We start from the raw sequence: 27,981 nt of genomic DNA on the forward strand, positions 1-27,981 counted from the left end.
GTAGGGTCTTGAGGTAAGCATTGAAGATGTCATGTAGGTTATTAACCATCTTTATCAGCTTTTCAGTCTTATTATGTGTAGCTTTGAGAAATATGATTGAAGCTGTAGTGTATCCATCCTTAAATATGAGATTTCTAATTTATGCACTTCCCAAATAATATAGTCATAGACTCTTAGTGTTGAAAGATAAAAACCTGGAGGAAGGCGCCGTGCACGGCTTTGGGTATAGCAAGGTACACAGATGGACAGTGGCAGAACCAAAGCCAGAATTCACATCCCCTACTGTGCTAACCCCATACTCATCCCAGTAGACTGCTGATTTCAGAGACCCCCCACCAATCAATTCACATCCATTCTGTGCAGCAAGGGACAGATTAATCATCCTAAAATACTGCCTTTGGGAAAATGCAGTGTCAGCACTTAGAAACTTCCTTTCCACACTAGTTTTGCCACTTAAATGGCCAATGAAATGCTCAAAAGTAGGAATAGTTAGTGCCACCCTCCTAGTGAGGTGTTGGGGAAATGTCTGTTAGATGCAGCACAAGAAGGATTGAAGAACCTCATCGAGGGCTTTATACACTGCCTGCCTGTGGGAGCGCAGTGTAGGAAAACACTGGCAGCCCTGAAACACACCAGACAGAGCCCTCTCACTCTAAGCGGGCAGGCCTGGAGACAGAAAGAGCTGGGGGACAGGTGACGAGTCACCACTCAGACTCTCTTTCCTTTACTAGCTCTCAGCATTTGGACCTCAGTGGTAGCCTTAGAAGATCTTAGGATTTGCTTTGGCCATGATGACAATGACATCAGTCTGAAAATAGGTACTCTAAATCACATCTAACCAGTTGTTATCATTGGAATTATGTATGGTCCCATGGGGAGAGAAATACATGAGACTCATAGAATGATGAATCTTCCTTTGGTGATTTTATACTTAGATAATTTAAATTAAAATCTTACTTTTCATTCATCCTTGCTGAGATGTTAAAATGGTAATGTGACTGTTGGGTATTTCCCATCTCTCACTTCCCTTCTATCTTATCTGATTATGAAAAAAATCCCTTTTAAAAAGATTTGAATAGGGACTTCCCTGGTGGTCCAGTGGTTAAGAATCTGCCTTCCAGTCCCTGATCCCATATGTGTGGGGCAGCTAAGCCCAGCGCTGCTACTGCTGAGCCCGCGAGCTCTGGAGCCCACACGCCACGACTAGAGAGAAGCCCGTCTTAGGACAGCTAAGACCTGATGCAGCCAAATAGATAAATTAAAAAAATTTTTTTAAAGATTTGGATAGAAATTTAAAATAGCCTTTGATAGAATTCATATCAGTTCCTCTGTGATCCTCAGTCCTTATTGGCAAACTTGACTTTCTTCTCTGAGGATGAGCAAATATTTTAAAATCTCGGGGCCTGGAAATAGTATAGCTTTAAAGAAAGATCCATGGAGAAGATTCAGAGGAGCTGTCAACCTCCAAAGTAAGTTTAATCAAGAAAGAAAACATTTCAGAAAAATCCCTAGTGTGCATTGGTTGTGTAGAGCTCAAAAAAGCTATCTGAGAGCAAGTAGTCTGGGGTCAGGAAGGATTGAATAGAAACAAGAACACCTGAGTGAAAAATTGGATTAAACATGGTGAATAGAGATTGGGTGCTGTAGAAAATGGAATTAGTGAAATTCAGGACAGACTGTTAAAATTCTGCCAAAATTCTGAAGAAAAAAGTGTACAAAGGTAAAAATGATGAGAGAAAAGATAGATTCCACCTAAAATAATGAATTCCAAAAGGAAAATAGAATAGTCATTATTACAGGCAAAACAGATCTAACCTAAGGACATAAAGGGTTTTGAACAGTATAATTAATGAGATTAAATTAATAACATGCAATTTTATGCCCTGCAGAGCTCCCATGGAATATTTTTCAAAACTATTTTGGTATAAATCCTCAAAAAACAGAAATTATGCAGTCTCCATTCTCTGACCACTTTATAATAAAATGAGATTTTAAAATCTGGAAGTCACTCAGTCGTGTCCAACTCATCGCGACCCCATGGACTGTAGCCCACCAGGTTCCTCCGTCCATGGGATTCTCCAGGCAAGAATACTGGAGTGGGTTGCCATTTCCTTCTCCAGGGGAATCTTCCCTACCCAGGGATCGAACCCTGGTCTCCCACATTGCAGGCAGACGCTTTAACCTCTGAGCCACCAGGGAAGCTCCTTAAAATCTGGACAAATGCCTAAATAAATTTAGAATGTTAAAATACTCTTTTAAGTAGTTTAGATCAAAATTATTTTGGAAACTATGTTAAAAATAAGAATTGTACATATCAAAACAAGACAGAAAAGCCCATTCTAGACACTGAAGTTTTCCAAGAGAGTAGAACTTAAATGTTCTCACCAAAAAGAAGAAAGAGAAAGGGAAAGAAAAAGGTAAATATGTAAGGTGATGTGTGTGTACTAAGTCACTTCACTTGTGTCCGACTCTTTGGAACCCTATGGACTGTAGCCCACCAGGCTCCTCTGTCCATGGGATTCTCCAGGCAAGAATACTGGACCAGGTTGTCATGCTCTCCTCTAGGGAATCTTCCCGACCCAGGGATCAAACCCACCCCTTACGTCTCCTGCATTGGCAGACGGGTTCTTTACCGCTAGCATCACCTGGGAAGCCCTATGTGAGGTGATACGTGTGTTAAATAACTAGATGGGGGAATCCTTGTGCAGTATATATGCCGAATCACCTCAATGTACTTTGAATAACTTATAATTTTGTCAAGTCAATAAAGCTGAAATAACTTTTTAAAGGTAAAAAATGAATTACATATATCAAACTTATGTTTGAAATGTAGGCAACAGTGTGCTTAAAGCTAAACTCATAATTATTTTGTGTTAAATATGGAAAGATTGTAAAGGAATTAACCAAGATACAAATGGCAAATTAGCTTCAACCAATAAACTGGTTTCAACTCATTACAGCAGTGTCATGTTAAAGAGAATTGAGGACTTCTCTGAGCTCAGCAGGAAAGAGTGCTGTGATAGATTAGTAATGTCTGATGTTGAGAGTGGTGACTATGCAAGCCACATATTTGTCATACCTGAACTAAGCTTCCATCTCTAAAAGCTAGAAAAGGGTCAATAAAACAAAGCTAAGAAAAACAGATCAAAGGAAATCAAGAAGAAAGCAATATAAACTGAAAACAAACAGCAAAATTAGCTAAACCCAAAACATTTTTTAGTTCAGGGTAGGGGGACAGGAAAGCAGAAAATAATTTTCACACAGTTCTGCCAGAGAGATAAGAGAATTAATAAAAGTTTTAAAAAGTAGATATAGGGGAGATGGAAAAATCAGGAGAACGCTGCACATAGTTATAGGCTACTAAATTTTCAAAACTGGATGAAAGATATTTTGAAAAATGTGAACTCTCAAAATTGGTTCTTGAATAAAAAGAAAACCCAAGTAGAACACAGTAGAAGTTTTTAAACTATCCAAATAGGTACTTCAAGAAATAGGGTACACGCATAGGCCTAGGAAGCAATTTTAAAATATCGTCTCTAAAGTAGCTCTTTGAACCTTTCTTCTGCACTCTCTGGAGGCTTCCAGTTGCCTGCAAGATAAAGTTGAGAGTCCTTACTCTGGACATTGAAGCCCTCTATGGTATATTCTCTATCTTGTCTCTAGTCTGCTCGGCTCCATTCATTGCTCCTACCTGCCCATGTCATGCTCCCTGCACAGAATGCCCTTCTCCATCTTCAGTCGAAGTCCTGCCTTTTATTCAAGATCAGGTTCTAGTTTATCCCCTTGATGTAGCTTGACCAACTGCCCCACTGTCAGCTCCTCAGCTGGCTCTACTATCTGCGTCCTTGTCTTATTTTTCCTTTTCCTATGTGTTCTGCTTTCTATTAGGGACAGATGTCTTGTCTTTGTCCTTTTATCATATAAATATTGAATGTCCATTGCTATGCATTGTTCTGGATGCTGGTGATAACACCGGTGGACAAGACAGATATGAGCCCTGTATTCGTGAAGATCGATTTTGAGAGAGGAGAGAGTTCGGTCCCCAGCCCCTGATAGAACTTACATTCATGATAAGTTCTCAGGAAATGGTAGTGGAGGAGGTGGTGGTGAAGGTGGAGATAGTGGCGACTTAGTATTTTCCATCAGGGTGAATGCATCAGGGACCACTAAGTAACTAAGATCTCTTCATTAATTATTTAGACCACGGAGAGTATGGGAGGCTGTGGAGTACAACTGCTAATAGCCCAAGATTTGAAATTAGATTTGAATCCTGGCTCCTTCACTTAATTGACTGTTATTTAGGGATATCTCTAAGCTTCTGTTTTGTTATCTGTAAGATATTATCTACATCATGGAGTTGTTCTTGGGTTTAAAGGAGATCATGTGTTTCCCTGACATATAGTAAGTGTCCGTTGCATGCTGGTTGGTGTGGTTTGTAATTTCTGCTGCTGTTACTATTCCCTGTTAAATCTCATTTTTGTTGTTACTAAACTGATGTTCATAAGTGTGATATGGCTCTAGCTAACCAGGCTATGGAAATTCACACACATTCTGATTTCCTGAACACTAATAACTCTGATGGCTATTGAAGGTGAAGGTTTAGTTTCAAACAAAACTAATGATTAGATTTGGACTTGCTGACTTCCAGTTAAGTTGGCTCCATAAGTTTATGCTTAGTATTCCCTCTCTGCTTCAAACACAGCAGTGATAGATAAACAGCTTAAAGAAGAAAAAAGAAACAAGGGAAGCATCTCCATGGCCCCAAAGTGTACTTGCAACAAATAGCAATCAGTGAATGAGGCTGAAGCAACAAGCTTTGTGAGCCCTGCTGTGGAAGCAGGCAGTGGCAGCCTGGACCTCAGCTCCCGTGGCATATTGGGGCCTGAGAGTGCCCTACCCAAGAGGCGAGACTCATTCATAGAACACAAAAGAGCGAGTTTTTCAGTTGGAGATGATACTGCCCCCAGAGGGCATTTGGCAGTGTTGGAGTCATTGGTTGTGAGTTGGGGGAGGGGTGTTGCTGCTGGCATGTACTGAGTAGAGTCTAGCGGTGGTACTAAAAAAACTAAAAAAGGTATCCTGCGAAGCGTAGGACAGTTTCCCATAGTGAAGAATTATCTGGTCCAAAATGTCAGTATACCACACTTGGAAAATCCTGAGCTAAAGAATGCTATAGGGCCCCGTCTGTAGGAGACTGATAGAGCAGACATGGACCCACTGGCTGAGGCTCCATCTTTACATGAGGCCATGAGCCTACAGAGTTAGAAAGATAATGAAATGCCTTCTGAATTTCTATTCATCTCTGTGGCAGAGGCACCAAAATACCACTGTAAAGTCTGGTTCTAGATTGGAGTCAGGGGGACTGGGTGGAGGCAACTGTGAAGTCTTCCGACAGGGAGGGATGAACAAGTGGAGAGACAAAGGGGGAAAGTGATTCCTATTCAAACTGAGCCTGCAAACCAGAACTGTAGAACACAGGAATAAATCTAATATTAAGAAAGATTGCCTGCAGAATCAAACCTGAACCATGAATTCCTCACAGATGAAATTAATGTTTTGAATGGTGAGACATATTTGATCATGTATCTAGCCATATCTTGTGGAATATGACATGTGAGTCTAATAGGAATATCAGAAGAGAGAGCCAAAGGATAGGTGAACAAGCAATACTTTAAAAAATAATAACAGAATTCTCAGCTAAAGATATGGGTCTTCACCTTAAAAAATCATTCTTTGCACCAAAATAAATGTACCTCTAGCGACATCATAGTGTGTCTGCATAGAAAGTGCAGACCATCAAGCATAAGTGGGTAGTCTAATGTATTACCTGAAAGAAACCTACTTTTAACTACAAAGAAAAAGAGAATAGCAGCAACCTTCTCTTCAGAAGTAATAAGTGGCAGAAGACAAGAGCTAATAGCTTGAAAGTGTTGAGGTAAAGTAACTTGCAGTCTAGAATTCTATATATAGCTAAATTATCATTCAAGAAAGAAGGCAAAAAATAATAATTTGAGATATTCGAAGTCTAAGAGTATACCCATGGCCCTCACTGAAAAAATTAGTGAAGATAAATGTGAACACAGAATAACATGAAATAATGAAGTACAAAAACTGTGAAATGTCTGTACACATTAACAACTATAAAAATAATTGTTGGTTTTCTTAAAAGGATTAAACACGTTTATGACAACAACAGGATTCAAGGACAAGAGTATTCAGTGGACAGTAAATGTGTGAACACATCTGTGTCAAGTTCAAGGGCAAGATGGAAATACTGAATAGCTTTAGACTTTCTTAGAAAATAGAAGCTAAGTGATACATATACAGTCTGCTGCTTTCAAACCAACAGAGGGGGAGAGAAGGGAATGTAGAAACTTTATGAATCCAGTGGGAGGCAGGAAATGGGGAAAAAAGCAAAGGAAAAAGATAATAAGTGGAAAATTAAAACTAAGATAAAATAAAACACATGAGTAATCCCAATGAATGTAAACAGATTATACTCTTCTATTAAAAGATGTATTATCTAATTCTGATTTTTAAAACATGCAGTTATAGGCTGCTTAAAAGATATATCGAAAGGAAAGTCTCAGAAAGGTAAAAGATTGCAAAGAGATAAGCCATGCAGTACTAATTAGAATGAGAACTGTCTGCTGTGGCTCAGTTGCCAAGTCTGTCCAGCTTTGCCGCCCCGTGGACTCCAGCCGGGCCTCCCTGTCCTTCATTATCCCCTGGAGTTTGCTCAGGTTCATGTCCATTTAGTCAGTGATGCTATCTGATATCTCATCCTCTCCCGCTGCCTTCTCCTTTCGCATTCAGTCTTTCCTAGCATCAGGGTCTTTTCCAATGAGTCATCTCTTCTCATCAGATGTCCAAAGTACTGGAGCTTCCACGTCAGCATCAGTCCTTCCGATGACTGTTGACGGTTGATTTCCTTTAAGACTGACTGGTTTGATCTCTTGGTAGTCCAAGGGACTCTTAAGAGTCTTCTCCAGCACAATTCAAAAGCATCAATTCTTTGGCGCTCAGCCTTCTTTATGGTCTTTATGGTCTCACGTACATACATTACTACTGGAAAAACCATAGCTTTGACTATGTGGACCTGTGTCAGAAAAGTGATGTCTCTGCTTTTTAATATACTATCTAGGTTTGTCATGGCTTTCCTTACAAAGAGCAAGCATCTTTTAATTTCACAGCTGTAGTCACCACTGTGATTTTGGAGCCCAAGAAAATAAAATCTGTCACTGCTTCCACTTTTTCCCCTTCTATTTGCCATGAAGTGATGGGACCAGAGGTATGATCTTAGTTTTTTGAACGTTGAGTTTTAAGCCAGCTTTTTCACTCTTCTCTTTCGCCCTCATCAAGAGGCTGTTTAGTTTCCCTTCGCTTTCTGCCGTTAGACTGGTGTCATCTGCATATCTCAGGTTGATGTTTCTCCTGGCAGTCTTGATTCCTGCTTGTGCTTCATTCAGTATGGCATTTCACATTATGTACTCTGCACTTAAGTTAAATACACAGGGTGACAGTATACAGCCTTGGCGTACTCCTTTCCCAATTTTGTACCGTCAGTTGTTCCCATGTAAGGTTCTGACTGTTTCTTCTTGACCCACATCCAGGTTTCTCAGGAGGCAGGTACGGTGGTCTGGTATTCCCATCTCTTTAAGAATTTTCTACAGTTTGTTGTGATCCACAGACAAAGGCTGTTGAGTAGTCAAGCAGAAGTAGATGTTGTTTCTGAAATTCCTTGGATAGCCATAGGAAAAGGAAATTAAACAAAAAGCACTGGTAGGGATAAAGAAAAGCACTTGTATGCACTTAACATAACTTCAAAGTGTATAAATCAAAAAATATAAATAAAAAGCTATCTAAGAGAAATTCACAAATTATCATAGTGAGTGATTTATTTAAATATACTTCTATTGGTAACTGATAAGTAACTCAAAAATTTCTGAGGATTTTGAATACTTGAAATACAGAATTAACTGTTTGCTTTAATAAGTGGCTTTTAATCTTTTTGACAACCACTCATAATTTACAAATACATTTTATATGCAACCCAGTAAAAATATCTATATATATATGAAGTTGAAGTTTCACATAATACTTTTAAAAATGCTGATTGTGTCCCCTAAATTAATTTTACAAACACCCCTTATGAGTCACTACTCATGGGAAAATATGAATAGCTATGCATCGTCTCTTGGGCCCAAAAGGGATAATATACATTCTTTTAAAGTACGTGTGGAGGACTTCCCCGGTGGTCCAGTGGCTAAGACTCTGTGCTCCCAGTGCAAGCAGCCCAGGTTCAATCCCTGGTCGGGGAACTAGACACCACAAGCTGCACCGAGAGTCTCCTGTTGCAACTAAAAATTCTGCTTGCTGCAACTAAGACCTGGTGCAGCCAAATAAACAGATATTTAAAAAAATAGGTAAAGTATACGTGGAATATTTATGAAATTTCAGTACATACTGTGTCATAAATGAAGGCTCCACCTATTTCAAAATAGCAGTATCACACTTTATAATCTCTCTGTCTCTCTCTCTCTGTTCAGTCGCTAAGTCGTGTTCAACTCTTTTGCAACTCCTCCCAGGGACTGTAGTCCACCAGGCTTCTCTGTCTGTGGGGTTCTCAGGCAAGAATACTGGAGTGGGTTGCAATTTCCTTCTCCAGGGGATCTTCCCAGACCAGGTATCGAACCCGCGTCTTCTACATTGGCAGGCGGATTCTTTACCACTGAGCCACTTGAGAAGAATTACATATATAATTTATAATTATACTTAATTTAGAAATAATAGTTTTTTTAAAGGCCCATGTGTTTACAAGTTTTTTAAAATAAAGTATATAATAGTTATTAAAGAGGTAATCATAACAAAAATAATAATCATTAGAACTGAATGGCCATGAAAGTATGACATATCAGATTTGTGGGATAGTCAAAACTGCACTCTAAAGTAAGCTTATAACCTTAAATACATTTATTCCAAAGATATGACAGCTTGAAAATCAATGAGTTAGTCATTTAACTTGAAACGCTATAAATGAAACAACAGTAAATTAACCAAAATCAAATAATAAAAATACAGAAATCACTTAGAACAACCTGGCATGTGGGAGAACAGTGCCTCAATCAGTGCCTGGCACATATTAGGTGTTCATTAAAAATTTGGTGAAGCAATGAATGAAACAGCAAACAAAAACTCTCCAATGATTAATAATTTTTTAAGTGAAAAGATACACATAAATAATATTAGGAATGAAAAGAAATGTGACAAGAAATAAAAGTGAATTTGTAAAATGTGTTCTGTGCACCAATAATACACAAATTGACTTCACTAAATTGTTTCTTGAATTGGTTTTGGAACCAGAGTCACATTAATAATGTTCTAATTGTTATTTGCTAAGGATTGGAATGTTGGTGTCTGTTTGTGAAATGTGTATATCATCCCTGGACAGGATTACACATACACCTATCTGCACATAGATATGTTGTATGGAGAATTAGAAGATAACTAATGTGTGTGAAATGTTTGCTAAGCAAAGTTGAAGTCTTTTGGCGGGAGGTGGGAGAGGTGGAATTCAATTCTTTAACCTAATTTGCATCTTAGGATTTCTTCTGTCCTTTGAGAATTGAAAGTGTTGGTCACCAATATTTTATAAAATTTATCAAGTTTGAGGATGTTTCTTTTCAGGACCTTGATAAATGCCACCACAGCTGTTTGCCACAGCCCTGGCAAGATCAGCTTTTCTAACTCTACTCTTTCTGTAAAATCTTGAGCGTTTTCCTTTTGTGGGTCCTCCCTTCTATGGAAAGGTCATTCCTAACATGGTGGCTTGAATCCAAGATAGACTTTCACTAAACCATTGAAATAGAAAACTAGTACCTCTACGTTAGAGATGTGGAAAGTCTTGAAATATAGCACCAGACCACAGTCAACCTTGTGAAGTAATGATCAAAACAGATCTTAAAGAAAGAATATCACTTTCAGGAAAAGTTTCCACCGATCAAAATAATGGTCGGAGGCAGGGAGAGGAAACCACAAATAAAGGAAATACAGAGTCACCCTCACCAGCAAAATGGATAATGGGGATTTTACCCATTATAACCCTCCTTGGTGATGGCATGTTACGTAGGCCTGCTATATGATGTGATCTTAATGGTGGTGGAACTCCTAGCCACCCATTTAATCATCTTCTATTCCCTAAATGGGCTTCCCTGGTGGCTCAGAGGGTAAAGAGTCTGCCTGCAATGCAGAGACCTGGGTTCAATCCCTGGGTTGGGAGGATCCCCTGGAGAAGGAAATGGCAACCCACTCCAGTATTCTTGCCTGGAAAATTCCATGGACTGAGGAGCCTGGTAGGCTACAGTCCTTGGAGTCGTGAAGAGTCGGACACTACTGAACAACTTCGCTATTCCCTAAGTAGAGACTTGCCCTAGAAGAAATCTCTCAAAATAATAAATGCAGACATATTTCCACTTACAGAGACACTGTTTGTTTGCAGTGTATTATTGAACAGCATCTTTGAAAGGCCTATTCCCCTCAGTGCCAGGATCTTTCTTAGACCTCAGGAAAATGGAAGAGGCAAAAAGAGTAGAAAGAAATGGAGCAAGTGAATCGAATTCTGGGTTAGGAAGTATGTATCTAATATTTGAGGAACTCTTAGGTACTAACTTTGAATATGTCCCAAGGAAATTTCCTTTCTATGTTGAGATGTCACCGTTAATAGAGTTCTTCTAATTCATCATTGCTACTAACGTAGGCACCTGTCTCATTTCGCTTTTTTGAGGTGGCTCAGTTCATCAGGAATCCTGCCCTTCAGCAGTTTTTGATAATTATAGACAGTTCATCTGCAGAGAAGGGTCTGAACTAGGCCAGTTACTGCAGCTGAGATTGTAGTAAGCCCACGTCTAACTCTTCTTCCATCTCCATAACTTTCACCATTTCCAGGAATAACAGTTGAGGAACACTGCAGAATCAGTCGTCCCTCACACTCTCCTTGGTTTCAACTATAGCGTTTGTGATTCATCCAGCCCAGCATTTTGCATGATGTACTCTGCATATAAGCTAAATGAACAGGGTGACAATATACAGCCTTGTTATACTCCTTTCTCAATTTTGAACCAGTCTGTTGTTCTGTGTCCAGTTCTAACCATTGTTTCTTGACCTACATACAGGTTTCTCAGGAGATTGGGAAGTCCTATGTTAGATTTATTGAGACTGCTTCTCAGTCTCAAATGAGACCTGTCTTCCAAAGAGAGTTTGAAAGTAATTTTGACTAATTTTAATTTCTGCCTCATAAGTTACCAACAATTACCTTTTGACTTTAATAGTGAATTGCTGTTAAGTTGCAGGTTCTGAACATCTCATGGTCATTCTTCTACAGTTTAGCACTAATAATCCATGCTGAATTAGAATCAGTGAGTCATCCAACTTAATATTTCTTCATGTAGGGGACTTCCCTGGTGATCCAGTGGTTAAAAATCTGCCTTTAAATGCAGGGTGGGATCGCTGATGGGGAACTAAGATCCACATGTTGTGAGGCAACTAAGCCCTCATACCACAACTACCGAGCCTGTAATCTGGAGTGCACATGCTCGATGGAGATTCCCCATGCCATACCTGAGACATGACAGCCAAATGAATCATATTTTTTAAATGCTTCTTCATATGGATAGGCCCATAGTAAATGCAAAGACTGTTGATATTCCTGTGGTTCTTCAGTCCCTGAGTTAACTCTGACTCTTTGTGACCCCATGGACTACAGCACACCAGGCTTCCCTGTCTTTTAATGTCTGCTGGAGTTTGCTCAAATTCATGTCCGTTGTGTCTGTGATGCTGTCTAACCATCTTATCCTCTGCTGCCCCCTTCTCCTTTTGCCTTCAATCTTTCCTACACGCAGAGTCTTTTCCAATGAGTCATTTCTTCTATTCATATGGCCAAAGTATTGGAGCTTCAGCTTCAGCACCAGTCCTTCCAATGAATATTCAGGGTTAATTTCCTTAAAGATTGACTGGTTTGATCTCCTTGTGGTCCAAGGGACTCTCAAGAGTCTTCTCCAACACCACAGTTCAAAAGCATCAATTCTTCAACACTCAGCCTTCTTTATGGTCTAACTCTCACATCCACATAGGACTACTAGAAAGACCGTAGCTTTGGCTATGCCGACCTTTGTCAGCAAAGTGACGCCTCTGCTTTTTAATATGCTCTTTATGTTTGTCATAGCTTTCCTTTCAAGAAGGAAGTGTCTTTTAATTTCATGGCTGTAGCCACCATCTGTAGTGATTTTGGAACCCAAGAAAATAAAATCTGTCACTGCTTTCACTTTTTCCCCTTCTACTCGCCATGAAATTATGGGACTGGATGCCATGATCTTAGTTTTTGAATGTTGAGTTTTAAGCCAACTTTTCACTCTCTTCTTTCACCCTCATCAAGAGGCCCTTTAGTTCCTGTTCACTTTCTCTCATTAGACAGGTATCATCTGCATATCTCAGGTTGCTGATATTTCTCCCAGCAGTCTTGATTCCAACTGTGATTCATCTAGCCCAGCATTTTGTATTATATACTCTGCATAGAAGTTAAATAAGTAGGGTGAACAGCCTTGGCATACTCTTTTCCCAATTTAGAACCAGTCTGTTGTTCCATGTCCAGCTCTAACTGGACCTCCCGTACAGGTTTCTCAGGAGCCAAGTAAGGTGGTCTGGTATTCTCATCTCTTTAAGAATTTTCTACAGTTTGTTGTAGTCCACATAGTCAAAGGCTTTAGCATACTCAGTGAAACAGAAGTAGATGTTTTTCTGGAATTCTCTTGCTTTCCATATGATCCAACAAATGTTGGCAATTTGATCTCTGGTTCCTATGCCTTTCCTAAACCCAGCTTGGCCATCTGGAACGTCTTGGTTCATGTACTGCTGAAGCCTAACTTGAAGGATTTGAGCATTACCTTACCAGCATGTGAAATGAGCACAATTTTACAGTAGTTTGAAGATTCTTTGGCATTGCTCCTCTTTGGGGTTGGAATGAAAACTGACCTTTCCAGTCCTGTGGCCACTGCTGAGTTTTCTAAATTTGCTGACATATCGAGTGCAGCACTTTAACAGCATCATCTTTTAGGATTTGAAATAATACATCTGGAATTCCATTACATCCACTAGCTGCTTCCTAATGCCCACTGACTTCACACTCCAGGATGTCTGACATTAGGGGAGTGACCACACCATCATGGTAATCTGGGTCATTAAGACTTTTTTTGTATTGTTCTTCTGCATATTCTTGCCACTTCTTCTTAATCTCTTCTGCTTCTGTTAGGTCCTTATCATTTCTGTCCTTTATTGTGACCATCCTTGTATGAAATGTTCCTTGATATATTCAGTTTTCTTGAAGAGATTTCTGTCTTTCCCATTCTGTTGTTTTCCTCTATTTCTTTGCATTGTTCACTTAAGAAGGCTTTCTTATCTCTCCTTGCTATTCTCTGAAACTCTGCATTCAGTTGGGTGTATCTTTCCCTTTCTTCCTTGCCTTTCTCTTCTTTTCTCAGATATCTGTAAAGCCTGTTCAGACAACCACTTTACCTCCTTACATTCTTTTCTTTTTCTTTGCGATTATTTTGGTCATTGCGTCTTGTACAATGGTACGAACCTCCACCCACAGTTCTTCAGGCACTCTGTCTGGCAGATCTAATCCCTTTAATCTATTCATCACCGCCACTGTATAATCATAAGGGATTTGGTTTAGGTCTTTTTTCCCCTACTTTCCCTACTTCCTTCAATCTAAGCCTGAATTTTGCAATAAGAAGTTCAAGATCTAAGTCTTCATAGAACCAGTCAACTTCAGCTTCTTCAGCATTAGAGGATGGAACATAGACAGTGGATTACTGTCAGGCTGAAAGGTTTGTCTTGGAACTGAAGCAAGAACCTTCTGTTGTTTTTGAGATTGCATCCAAGTACTGCATTTCAGATGTTTTTGTTGACTATGAGGGCTACTCCATTTCTTCTAAGGAATTCTTGCCCACAGTAGTAGATATAATGGTCATTTGAATTAAATTCGCCCATTCCTGTCCATTTTAGTTCACTGATTCCTAAGACGTCGATGTTCACTCTTGCCATCTCCTGCTTGACCACTTGGAATTTGTGATTCATGAACCTAACATTCCAGGTTCCTATGCAATACTGTTTTTTACAGCACTGGACTTTACTTTTACCACCAAACACATCCACAACTGAGCATCATTTCTGCTTTGGCTCAGCCTCTTCGTTCTTCCTGGAGCTATTAGTAATTGCTATCCACTCTTCCCCAGTAGCATATTGTACACCTTCCCACCTGGAGGGCTTATCTTTCAGTGTCATAATTTTTTGCCTCTTCCTACCGTTCATGGGGTTCTCACAGCAAGAATACTGGAATGGTTTGCCATTCTCTCCTCCAGTGGACCACATTTTGTCAGAACTCTCCACCATGACCCATGTCTTGGGTGTCTCTACATGGCATGGCTTACAGCTTCATTGAGTTACACAAGCCCCTTCACCATGACAAGGCTGTGATCCATGTATTTCTAAGTAAAAATAATGCTGCTATATTAATAATTAATGTTTATTTAGCCCTAAGTGTGATGCCTGACGCTGTACTAAGATGTACTTTACATCCACCATCTTATTTAATTCTTAACAACGTTATGAGATAGGTCCTGTTATCTTAATGTTAAAGCCCAGTGATTAACTTAGAAAGAACCGAGGGAACATATACTTACCTTCCTATGTAAATATTTCCTAAAATACAAGTACTCCCTATGAAAACAGCAAAGAATCATCAGATCAGCAAGTACAAGTTAACATGCAGGCTCTAGACAAGCAGTGTTTGTCTCATTTAGGAGTGGGTTGTCCAGAAGTTGAAATGTATTTTCCAAGGAAGTGATATTATAATCACAACAAAAGCCTATTTACCCCTCATGTGCCTAAAGTTGTGATAACATAAACCCAAACCATTTTGTATACAGCGTTTCCATGGGAAAACTTACTCTATGCTTCCACTTGGATGTCTATGGACATATTTCTCCTCCACTGGGGAGAAGGGGACCTCATGTGAGAAACAGTAGTTGTTTAGTCACTAAGTCGTGTCTGAAACTCTTTGTGACCCTATGGACTGTAGCCTGCCAGGCTCCTCTGTTCATGGGATTTCTCAGGCAAGAATACCGGAGTGGGTTGCCATTTCCTTCTCCTGGGGATCTTCCTGACCCAGGGATCGAACCTGTGTCTCCTACATTGACAGGCAGTTCTTTACCACGGAGCCACCAGGGAAGCCTGGCTGAACTTTAGAAATATTCTCCTGACGCCTGTGGTGGGGGGCTGATGGAAGGAGGAGGATGGAAAGGTGGGTGGAACTGGGTACAGAGGGGACAGGGGCAGGAGATCTTGGGTGAGGCCAGCAGGCAGCCTATAAAGATGAAGTGTAGGGTAGAAATTGCAGAGAGGAGCAGAGAAAGAGAACGCACTAGCCCTAAACCCCAGGGAGTCGTCTCCCGAGTAGCCCTCTGTCCCCTGCTTTGTTTCTCTTACTGCCTCCACGTTTCTGCCTGCCCACTTGCCTTTCTACTGCTACACTCAGGGCTTCCTCCGTGACACTGGGATCAGCCCCTTAACTTTTCTTGACTCAGTGGCTCCTAACGCAAATGAACAGGCCTTTAGATTTTTAACATTTTTTAAAGGAAAGAGCCCATCCCAGACCCTCCAAAACTTTTTGTTTCTCACTTGGACCTAGAAGAGCAAGTATCAGCCTTACAGGTGCTTTGGATGGCTTTGAGGAGTCCATGAGGGACTGAAATAAAATGCACCAGCATTCCAGATGTAGGTCTCCAAGGCGAAGGCTTGGAAAAAGGAAAGCCCTCTGCTCCTTCCTCTCCTCCTTGCATCTATGCTTCCCCTGTCCTCAGAAGTGGAGAGGGGTGGGCAGGGCCCAGGTCGCAGCTCACTGCAGGGGAAGGGCTGTAAGACAGCATGATCCTGGAGTGTGATTTCAAGTGGCCTGTCTCCATTGGGGGTGTTGGGACCACCTGGCACCTAAGCCTCTACCAGGCGCTCCCAGAGCTCCTTACACCACCTTGCTCTGTACCCACCAGTCAGTGTTTCCCTGACTTCTCTGGTGGTACCAATCACCTAGGCCCCTGGGGGCTGTAAAAAAAAACCTAAGTTTTCAAGGCCTGTCTCAGACCACTGAATCAGAATCTCCAAGGGAATGGTCTGGAAAGCTGTGTGGTTAACAAGTGACCACAGGTGATTCCTGTCAAGGATGTTTGGTGAGCCCTGCTGGTCTTTAAAGGCTCCTAGGATTAGGATATTGGAGAAGGCAATGGCAACCCACTCCAGTACTCTTGCCTGGAAAATCCCATGGACAGAGGAGCCTAGTGGGCTGCAGTCCATGGGGTCGCTAAGAGTCGGACAGGACTGAGCGACTTCACTTTCACTTTTCACTTTCATGCATTGGAGAAGGAAATGGCAACCCACTCCAGTGCTCTTGCCTGGAGAATCCTAGGGACGGGGAGCCTGGTGGGCTGCTGTCTATGGGGTCGCACAGTGTCGGACATGACTGAAGCGACTTAGCAGCAGCAGTAGCAGCAGGATTAGGATATTCGAAGACCCTTTCTTCCTCAGAATCATTACATAGCCGTTTCTTTTCTGCCAAAAACTCTTTCCCGTTCCCTACTCTTGGTTCATGCCCACTTCTCCTGTCTTCATGACTTGGTTGAAGTATGATTTCCTGAGAAAGGCCATCCTGGACCACTGTGCTCACCATCTCAATCAGGTTCCCCATCGTATTCTCTCATAACGCCTTGTGCTTTTCCTTCTTAGCGTTTATCACAGTTTGTATCCTATGTATTTGCCTGGTGTCTACCTTCTCACTGACACTGAGCATAGAGAATGCTTAGTAGGTAATTTTTGCATGAGTGAATAAGTGGAAAAATAGTGTTGGGTGAAGGTGCTAAAGCTTGGGTTGTATGCTGCCCAACAGATAAAAAACTGAGTATACACGAACTCGACTCTCCCATGTCAGTTCAGTCACTCAGTCATGTCCGATTCCATGACCCCATAGACTGCAGCACACTGGGCTTCCCTTTCCATCACCAACTCCCAGAGCTTGCTCAAACTCATGTCCATCGAGTTGGTGATCCTATCCAACCATCTCTGTATACTGTCACCCTGCTTATTTAACTTATATGCAAAGTACATCATGCGAAATGCTGGGCTGGATGAAGCATAAGCTGGAATCAAGATTGCCGGGAAAAATACAGTTTGTACAATCTGTCATCCCCTTCATCTCCTGCCTTCAGTCTTTCCCAGCACCAGGGTATTTTCCAATGAGTCAGTTCTTCACATCAGGTGGCCAAAGTATTGGAGCTGCAGCTTCAGCAGCAATCCTTCCAATGAATATTCAGGACTGATTTCCTTTAGGATTGACTGGTTTTATCTTCTTGCAGTCCAAGGAACTCTCAAGAGTCTTCTCCAACACCACAGTTCAAAAGCATCAATTCTTCAACGTTCAACCTTCTTTATGGTCTAACACTCACATCCATACATGACTACTGGAAAAATCATAGCTTTGACTAGACAGACCTTTGTTGGCAAAGTAACATCTCTGCTTTTTAATATGATGTCTAGGTTGGTCATAACTTTTCTTCCAAGAGCAAGTGTCTTAATTTTATGGCTACAATCATGATCTGCAGTGATTTTGGAGCCCCCCAAAATTAAGTCTGTCACTGTTTCTACTGTTTTCTCATCTATTTGCCATGAAGTGATGAGACTGGATGTCATGATCTTCATTTTTGAATGTTGAGTTTTAAGCCAGCACTTTCACTCTCCTCTTTCGTTTCCATCAAGAGGCTCTTTGATTCATCTTTGCTTTCTGCCACAAGGGTGATGTCTCTGCATATCTGAGGTTGTTGATATTCCTCCTGGCAATCTTGATTCTAGCTTATGCGCCCAGAATTTCACATGATTGCATATAAGTACTTTGCATATAAGTTAGATAAGCAGCGTGACAGTATACAGACTTGACGTATTCTTTTCTCAGTTTGGAACCAGTCTGTTGTTTCATGTCCAGCTCTAACTGTTGCTTCCTGACCTGCATACAGATTTCTCAGGAAGCAGGTGAAGTGGTCTGGTATTCCCATCTCTTGAAGAATTTTCCACAGTTTGTTGTGATCCACACAGTCCAAGGCTTTAATTAACATAGTCAATGAATCAGATGTTTTTCTTGAATTCTCTTGCTTTCTATATGATCCAATGGATGTTGGCGATTTGATCTCTGGTTCCTCTGCCTTTTCTAAACCCAGCTTGTACATCTGGAAGTTCTTGGTTCATGTAGTGTTGAAGCCTGGCTTGGAGAATTTTGAGCATTACTCTGCTAGCATGTGAAATGAGTGCAATTGTGTGATAGTCTGAACATTCTTTGGCATTGCCTTTCTTTGGGATTGGAATGAAAGCTGACCTTTTCCGGACCTGTGGCCACTTCTGAGTTTTTCAAATGTTCTGGCATGTTGAATGCAGCACTTTCACAGCATCATCTTTTAGGATTTGAAACAGCTCCACTGGAATTCCATCACCTCCACTAGCTTTGATGCTTCCTAAGACCCACTTGACTTTGCACTCCAGGATGTCTGGCTCTAGATGAGCGATCACACCATCAAGATTATCTGGGTATGAAGATCTTTTTTGTATAGTTCTGTGTATTCTTGCCTCCTCTTCTTAATATCTTCTGCTTCTGTTAGATCCATAACATTTCTGTCCTTTATTGTGCCCATCTTTGCATGAAATGTTCCCTTGGTATCTCTAATTTTCTTGAAGAGATCTGTAGTCTTTCCCATTCTTTTGTTTCCCTCTATTTCTTTGCATTGATCACTTAGGGAGGCTTTCGAATCTCTCCTTGCTATTCTTTGAAACTCTGCATTCAAATGGGTGTATCTTTCCTTTTCTTCTTTACCTTTCACTTCTCTTCTTTGCTCAGCTATCTGTAAGGCTCCTCAGACAACCATTTTGCCTTTTTGCATTTCTTTTTCTTGGGGGTGGTCTTGATCACTGCCTCCTGTACAATGTCATGAACCTGCATCCATAGTTCTTCAGGCACTCTGTCTATCAGATCTAATCCCTTGAACCTATTTCTCACTTCCACTGTATAATCGTAAGGGATTTGATTTAGGTCACACCTGAATGGTCTAGTAGTTTTCCCCACTTTCTTCAATTTAAGTCTAAATTTGGCAATAAGGAGTTCATGATCTGAGCCACAGTCAGCTCCTGGTGTTGTTTTTGCTGACTGTGTAGAGCTGCAAAGAATATAATCAATCTGATTTCAGTATTGACCATTTGGTGATGTCCATGTATAGAGTCTTCTCTTGTGTTGTTGGAAGAGGGTGTTTACTGACTCTCCCAGGTAAAATTTTTACATGTCAACTGAAATCAAGGTAGACAGGCCCAACAAATAAGTGTATTTATGGGGTAATGGGTCAGATTACTTCTAGAAATTTTAAGTGTATAACAGTGAGTAGGACTGAAGAAATCTCTGTCTTCATGGAGCTCACGTTCTAGCAAGGATGACAGATGTTAAGCTCACAGCTACCCCATAGTCCCATGGTTTTGGCAGGGGCTTTCCTGGTGGTCCAGTGGCTAAGCCTTCATGCTTCCACTGCAGGGCATGCAGGTTTGACCCCTCAGAAGTTCTGCATGCCATGAGATGCAGTCAAGGAAAAAAATTTTAAAAGAAAAAAATATATAATTTTGGTAAATGCAATGAAAGAATGACAGAGCTGTAAGAGCCTGTGGCAGGAGGACCTGGCATAGTCTATAAGGCGTCAAGCCAGTGAAAGAACTTCTAAAGCAGGCGGCTGGGGAACCTGTGCTGGAGAATCTAAAATACTCTGTCCTATCTCTTGTCAAAACTTGGTGTGAGGGGAGCTACCTCTATATGTGGTTTCTCAACCTTGGCACAGCTGACATCTTGGACTAGAATACTCTTTGGGGGCACTTTCCAGGGGCACTGTGGGAAAGGCTTAGCACCATTCCCAGCCTCTACCCACTAGATGCCAGCAGGCCCCGCAGTTGTGACAACCACAAATATCTCAGCATCACCAAGTGTCCCTTACTGGAGGGTGGGGATAGAGGCCTAAATCCGCCCCTCCTTCCTCCCCCAGTTGAGAACCACTGTTGCACATAAAACTTTTTTTTTTTTTTGACGTCTTTACTTATGATTTGTCTAAGTCAATACCAGGAACTTAATTTACTCATTCAGTAAACAAGTTATCTGTTGAGTGCTTATTAGGTGCAGGCGTTGTGATAGGTAGTGGGGGGCGGGGGACACAGTCATGATCCAAGCCTATATTTTCTTGAAGCTGTATTCTAGTGGGGAGAAATGGACAATTTTAAAACATGTAACACTTCAGAAGAAGGGGATAGGTTGATAGTACAAGTCCTTTCTGATAAGATGACATCTGTACTTGAAAGAAGTCTTAAAAGAAGCTGGGAGGGGGGCAACCCCAGAAGCAAGAGGCAGTGCCCCTGAAGGGCTGTAGTTGACCTCGCCTTTCTGTCTTCAGGTCTAACCAAGCCACTTGTGTTTCAGAGGGGCCTCCGCAGAAGGGCAGCTGAACGGACTCCAGAGCAGCCTTAACTCTGCAGCCTTTGTGCCCATCACCAGCTCCACAGGTTAGTCTGGGCAGGGCATTGGGGAGGGACTGGGCCCACCCTTCTCTCCTCTGCCTCTGAGGAGAGCTCCAGTTCAGAGAGCGAAGCCTCCCAGGCTTCTGAAGCGTTGGCAAATGGGCATGTAGTCGCTCTCTTCTTTCAGATGATACATTTTAGGATAAAGTGGTTTTTCTGAGCTTAGTTTGGGGTAGGTGAAATTTCCCAGTCTGGCAGAGTGTTATCAGATTTGTAGCATTTAGTAAAAATTGCCTGTATTTGAAAAAACTTGCCAGTGTTTTACCATTTATATGGTGTTTCCACACATAGTATTAGCATCTTAAGTTAAATCTTCACTGCAGCCCTGTGAGGTGTACCCTGTCCCCTCCATGTGAGCAAACAGAGGCTCAGGAAGTGGAGAGCCTGTGGGAGCTGACCCGTGGGTGCAGATCTGGAGCTGCTCTCCACTGCTTAGAAAGTGGAGAGCCTGTGGGAGCTGACCCGTGGGTGCAGATCTGGAGCTGCGGTCCGGGCTGTGTGCTGCCTGCTAACACCACGGTCTTGCCAGGTAGTAGCTGAGGGCCTCAAGCCTCTCAACGTATGAGGCAGCACTGGCCCGGGGATAGTTTCCTGTGAGTAGCAGTTCCTGCACTCATAAGTAGTCAGAAAATTGAAAGGAAATCCACTATTCGATTCAACAAGTATTTATTTTTGAACACCTCCTGTGGAGAAAGTAGCATGCTGGGCAGTGAGACACATGAAGAGTGAACTAGGCCTTCCCTGCGGTCAAGAAGCTTAGAGGCTCAGGGAGAGAGAGGTTGACGGGATGTGGATGCGGGAGGGAGTGCCAGGCACTGGGGACACAGGGAATAATAGAAGACAGTGTTGCTGTGTGTCAGGCACACCTCTGGATGCTTCACATGCCATAACTCATCTGTTCACAAAGCACACGTGCCATATGGGGGCTGTATTCCCTGTTTTACAGCTGAAGAAATACAGGCACAGACGGATTATGAACCATAATCCAAATTCCCACAGTTGGTCAGTGGTGGAGCAGTATTTGAACCCAAGCAACTTGGCCCAGGCTCTTTAGGGATAGAAGAGGGCTTCCTAGAGGAAGACACGTCTAAACTGGGGTCTGACTCTGACAGATCAGCCGGGAGGGGGGAGGCCTGGGGTGGAAGGAGGTCCAGGAAGAGAGACCAGTGTGGGCAAAGGCCAGTGAGGGAAGGGGGCTGGTGGTGAAATGGTGTTGTGTTCTGGGAGCCCCCCTGTATCAGTGTGGCTGGGAACTAGGGCCTCTGAGCAGAGGGCTTAAGGGCAGGGTGCAAGGGTGTGTGTGTGTGATACAATGCACCTTAAAATGATGACAAGATTGTTAAGGAATCTGGTTCGTTTGCCTGTATCATGGGGATAATTATTAATACATATACCTCATAGGCTTACTGTATATAGAGGAAGGCTCTGTAACTGCACCCAAGTCAGATAATAATATGAAAGAGTATAGATTTTGTTTTCCACTTAAACTCTTCAAACCTAAATTCAAGAAATAGTTGATGGGTATATAACTACCCCTCCCCTTTCCCCCTAAAAAGAACTCCTAGAACATGATAGTTATTTTTAAGGAGGTTAAATTTTCACCTGGAACTCTTATGGCCTGAGTAGTGGGAGGTGAAAAGAACCATGACCTACCTGGAATGATTTCCATGAGATAGAGCTCTTAAAGCCTCGGCAGCTCTTCAGATTTGCTGAGGCTGGAGAGGTTTACAAAGCTTAGGAGATCCAAGAAACCTGCCTATTTCATTTGCATGTCTCCTTGATACATTAAGTATGAAACTGAACTCTTTGCATGCACTCTGGCCGAGGAAGTTGGAAATTTGAGCGACCAGGCAGGTCACACTTCCAGCATCTTGATCATGAAGTAATGTTGACTGACTGTTGACGGTACTTAGAAGTTTCTGTAACAGTTGTACTGAATTTGGTATCGCTGTAAAACCACAGGACAAGGGGAAGTTGCACTCCTGGTTCTCCTAAGCTTCTCTTATCTATGAATACGTCTCTCCATGCTTCTAAATGAAGATGAGCGCGTTGTCTTCCCGTTTTTTTTACACGGGATTCTGCGGACTGCTTTTGTCTCCAAATGACTCTGGGCCTCCAAAGTCCTTTGAATTTGTTCTCTTCCATGACTCGCTTGGGGTTCTTGATCCTTAGAGAAATGCAGATGAATGTGCGGTAGCTAAGGTTCAGGCATTTTCCAGACTTCCCAATAAATGTTTTACCTTAGCAATATAATAATAACTAAATAACTACCTGGCACTTCAGTGTTTCACCCACAAATTATCTGTTTTTCTGTGTTACACATAGATTTAAAGGCATTATTCTGGGGGTTCAGAAGCACATCCTATAAAAAGGAGGAGGTTAGGCTGCTATTAAAAGCATTTTTCTTTAAACCCACAAGAAGGGAGAACAAGTCAGAAGGTTTGCACATCTCTTTGAGAGTTGGGAAGTTTTCCTGTACAGGGCTCACTGAACTGCCTGAGAAAGGTGTTTGAGCTCCTGTCTGGTCCAGTTAACTCAGTGATTGAGTCCATGAATGTAGCAGAAGTCTGCTTCCTGACCTCTTGCCCCCCTCCCCAAGTCTAGCCAACCAGGCCTTTAAGCTGTGAGACCCTGCTCGTCAGGCCATCTGAACAAGATACAGTTCATCCCAGGGTGCTGTTGAAAAACCACTCAAAAGTCCTTTCCCACTGACGGTGGCATAGTGACATTCTTTTTGTTATGAACTTTAAATGAGGTAGTGAACGGGAACGCTCTTAGCAGAGTGCCTGGAATGCACCGTGAATGTTACTTTTCCTTGACTTCCCTACCTCCAGCTATATTCTGTGTGTGCTATAGAAGGGAAGGTGTAGAGTCAGCAGATTTGGAAATTTGAGAAGGAAGCCGGAATGAGGGCCTTTGGCTTAAAGCCAAAGCCACTGGCCCTCCTCCTTTGTAAGCATGGTGTTCTTCTTGAGTTCCGAAGTGGTAACGGTGAACGAAAATAGCAGAGCGCGGCAGATTAGATAACTGGCATTTCTCTCGTGCTGATTTGATGGTGTAAACCACCATTGTTGTAGGGCCTGAAGCCACACCAGCTGCCCTCATCCCTGTCCCTCTGCTTCCTCCTAAGCTTTTCCTGTCCTGGAGCCCAGCCTCCATATACACTCCCCCAGGCTTTTTTTTTTTTTAAAGCTATTGTAGATCTACAGTCAGAGAAAGGGACCTTACCTGGCCTTTCGAACACCAGTGTGGGTTTCATTTACAAGTAGTGAGAAGCAGTGTCCTCTGCTAAGCTTTGGCCATGTGGGCCCTGGTAAAATTCTGTGCTGCTTTGTGCTTTTCGCGTGGGGACATGGCAGCAGCACCTCAGTGGGCCTCTGCCCGCCTGCTTTGTTGTCTCTGGGACAACAAGGGAAAGGAACTTATTTCAATACAAAGTAAAGCCAGTGGAAGTCAAACCCTAAGGATCTAGAAATCACTTTGACTTTCAAATGAAATTATTTGCCTGGCTGCTCTTGGCAGGATGACCTATTTTTCACTCTCAGATTCTTATTCTTTTCACATGCATGGTACAGTTGTTGGAGATCCAGGGTGGCTTTGGAATATAATAAATTAGTAAAAATAAACAAACCCTTGAGATTCTTGCCCTAGTGTCTTATACACTTCACTGCTCCCAAAACGTTGTTCTCTCCCCAGAGCCAGAGGGACAAGAATTTGGGTTTATTACCCACTCTTAACATGGTTAGAAAGCAAGAGAGAGAGGATAGATTCGATGTTTGGCAGGAAATGGGGCTCCAGCATCAGGGTGAACAATGATCCCCTAAAGCCTAGTTTTAGATTTGACCTCTTGTCCTTTCAGCCAAGATTAAATAAAGTGTTAAGTGGGGGTTTTTCTTACATTTTTCAGGATCTTTGGAAGCTCCCCAGGTTATTTTCGCCAGATCCAAACCCTTGCCCACACAATCTGGAGCCCTTGCTACAGTTATAGGACACAGAAAACCAAAGTCGGTGAAGTCAGGGCCAATTTAAGGTAACAGTAAGAAATAAGAGCTTATTTTTTTTTTTTATTATAACTTGCTGACTTTATGCCACAGCAAGAGTATTAATAGCTATCAAGAGAAGTGATAGTTTCTCAAAATGACAAGGAAATTGGCATTTTATAAAAACCGAAGCTCAGAAGGACTCTCCAAAATTGTGGGTCCAAGTTAAGCTACCGCTATCTTGCGTCTGTGTTGACCTACCAGTAGGTGGCGCTGTGGCAGTAAGAAATCTCCTTAACTCTTATGGAGGCTTTTGGTTAAAAGTATGGGGACGTTAAGGCCAATCAAAGAAGAAACTAAAACCGTAATTGAGTTATTCACAAATAAAATGTAACAGGATATGTTGAAAAGCATGATATTTGAAGACCAAATTGCAGTAGCATCTAAAGAAGATGAATATTTATTATTAAAGAAGACTTTTAGACTACAGTTGAGTAATTTGTGAATTGGACTTTGAGATAATAGGAGATAGGCAAAGAAAAAAAATTATTTTTTAATTTTTTGGCGAGATTGATTAATTATGCTTCTTTCTGAGTTAAGATAAACATATACTATAACTGGAAGAAAAACAAAACTATAACTCCATCCTACCACTTGTCCCAAAAAAAGCTCCTTCATTGAAGGAACGCCCTGACTTGATCTTGTGAGGTTATACCCACACTTCACCAGTGCTACCCGCCCCCAGTATTTTGTTCCCCGCTCTCACTTCCAGAAAATTCTATGAAACCACAAAATTTTGATGATTCCTTTCCTCTTTGCTCTACCCTACACACTAAAGCATTAATGGCACACCTGCTATGAGCTTAATACTCCTCTTACCTCTAGTGGAATATTTATAAACTTATTTGAGAAGCATTATTCATCAAACTACCCCAGGAGAGGCAAAGGAGGGAGGAAAATTATTTACCCACCACAGGATTCATTTACATTGGATCAGAAAGCTTCAAATATCTTTCCCCAGCCCATCTCAACTCTTTCCAAAAAGGAATGAGAAGAGAGGAGGGAACACCAAATCCACGTCTTGGTCATCTACCAAAATGTACCAGAGAAACCGAAACCAACCAGAGTGCTGTTGGTAATGCTTACCAGTGTCCTGCAGTTCTGATACTAAGCAGCCTATCCAGTGAGGAGCAACGCATAAAATATAGAAAACTAAAGCGAGAAGGTCAATATTTCCTTCAGGAGACTGGCAGCCAGGAGAATGAATGTGACATCAAGCTCCAAACCAAACCAGCGGCCTGCCAAGAAGTACTAATGTCCCTCCGTTTCCAGGACTGTGAGACTTGGACTTGCCTCGGTTGTAATATCACTTTCCTTGAACCTATTTCATTAGTAGCCCTTACAGTCCACCCAGAAGATACATTGGCAACATAGGCTCATCAGCAAAGAAGCCCCAGGAAAGAGCTTGTCTCTCAACACTTAAATCTCCGTTGGAGACACAGATCCCGCTGAGCCTGAGCTGTACCTAAGCTAGGGGTGGGAGGTGGGGGTGAGACCACACGCCAAGTGTGTATGGGCCCAGAAGACAGTGGGTGCAGTATAACTGCGGGGGGGCCCCGGGGGCAGGCCGCCAGCGCAGCAGATGGCAGTGGGCTGCCTCTCCTTGAGCAGAGGAGTTAGGTAGTTTACAAAGTAAGGAGGCAGAACCCCAGGAGTCCACAGCCCATCACCCAGACATGTGCTTTATTCCCATTTAAATGCAGTGTAGACAGAATCACTGCTTGGGCAGAGGTCCCTTTAGCCACAGTCATGAAGGAAGATCATCACCAGCTCTCCATATATGGGTTTAGAGAGGCAGTCAAGTTAAATTCAAGGATTTTGATACGTGTTTGCATAGCATGTTATATAAGACTGAAAAAATACCAGTTCTTATCAAAAAATGAGAAAGATGTGCTGAAGGATACTGGGGACTCAAGACAGTTTAAGATCCTCAATATGCTGCCCCAGGCAAGTGGCATATTTAAAAACATGCACTGTTCTGTGTCTTCGTAGATTCTTTATTGTCAACTTGCATCCATTCATCTCAGAGTCAATTATGTCAACTCTATTTTCTTGATGCTTTGGCATTTGGGGACCTTACAGACTGCCCCTGCCAGGCAAGCTAGTGCCTAAAGATAATGACAACTTGCCCACATATGTGCCTTTCATATACAAACCAGCCAATCCCAAGTTTATATCCCCGACTACCTCCTTATCTAATTCTTCCATGGCAAGTCAAAATTTCCCTTGCCCTAAGTCACTCTGGGACCAGGGACCAAGCAAGTAGATACCACCCCTATAGCCCAAAGCCCTCCAGAATTATTTAAACTAGCCCATTTTAAGCTGTTTACCCTGCCCCGCCTCACCTTTCCCAAGGAAACTCCAAATAAGGCTCTGGCCTAGACTTTCCCCTCACCTCTGTCTTCTGAGTACACTGACGTTTGCCCCTGGATGGCGGACATGACCCCCTGTCTGGGACCTACGACCAAAATCAACTTCGTCCTGCCAGGCCTTGTTCATACCCGCCCCTTAACCGTGCTGACTTCAGCACACCATACCCAACATGTACTTTCTTAGAACAGACATCAATAGGAAGAATAGCTTTGATTTGTTGTACAAGGAACCAGGAAAAAATCTGAATCTAGGTTTGTATCACCCAGTTCTAAGCAACTGGTCTTAGTACTTCATTACAGGCTGTATTGCACAAGTGATGTTTGAACAGTAGGTGTTTTCTAGTCTCAATCTGGCTGCAGCCACACAAGAAGGATGTGGGTCCCTCTACATGGCAACATCGCCTGGCTGCCAGCCATTGAAATTTCATGCTTTCCTGTCCCGAGGCCTCTTTCATTTCATGTAGTAACTCTTTCTACATTCAGCAACAAAACTCAGGCATAGCTGAACAACCTGGGTGGAAATAGGGGGTAGGAAACAGCCCGTCTTTCAGTTTAAGGGGAAATGGTGGGGGGGTGCTTCTAAGAACCCACCCAAAGGGGGTTCATTTGCCTTAAAGAAAATCAGGGAACTCTGCTTCTGAAAGGGATTAAGAAATGGACTACTGAGATAACATCTGAAAATGGATATTGTCTCTTGCTGAGCTGGCAAAGTCCCAAGAGAGGAGCGATGATTCTTCAATTGTTAACAATTACTACTTTGTTATAAACAGAGGAGGGAAGTGCGGTGGCTCCTTTCTCAACTTACATTTGTATTAAGGAAGCACAATCACCTTCTGGAAAAAATTTGCCTGGCACCCTGGACTGTTAGAGCTCTACCT

General features: G+C 42.1%; 1 protein-coding gene across 11 annotated transcripts in view; it reads left to right on the plus strand.

Moving 5' to 3' along the window:
• TTLL5 (tubulin tyrosine ligase like 5) overlaps nucleotides 1-27,981 on the plus strand; it is a 317,814-nt gene that overhangs the window by 242,060 nt on the left and 47,773 nt on the right. For 8 of the 11 annotated variants that reach the window (XM_019969275.2, XM_019969274.2, XM_019969276.2 and 5 more), the window contains 2 exons: nucleotides 20,594-20,676; nucleotides 24,599-24,721. In XM_019969275.2, the coding sequence (XP_019824834.2) occupies nucleotides 20,594-20,676; nucleotides 24,599-24,720 (205 nt within the window). In that variant the 3' untranslated portion in view covers nucleotide 24,721. The remainder of the gene's footprint in view (nucleotides 1-20,593; nucleotides 20,677-24,598; nucleotides 24,722-27,981) is intronic. The other 3 variants (XM_019969282.2, XM_070796753.1, XM_070796755.1) reach the window with 1 other exon arrangement.

The sequence above is a fragment of the Bos indicus genome, chromosome 10, assembly GCF_029378745.1.
Source record: "Bos indicus isolate NIAB-ARS_2022 breed Sahiwal x Tharparkar chromosome 10, NIAB-ARS_B.indTharparkar_mat_pri_1.0, whole genome shotgun sequence".
Lineage (NCBI taxonomy): Eukaryota > Metazoa > Chordata > Mammalia > Artiodactyla > Bovidae > Bos > Bos indicus.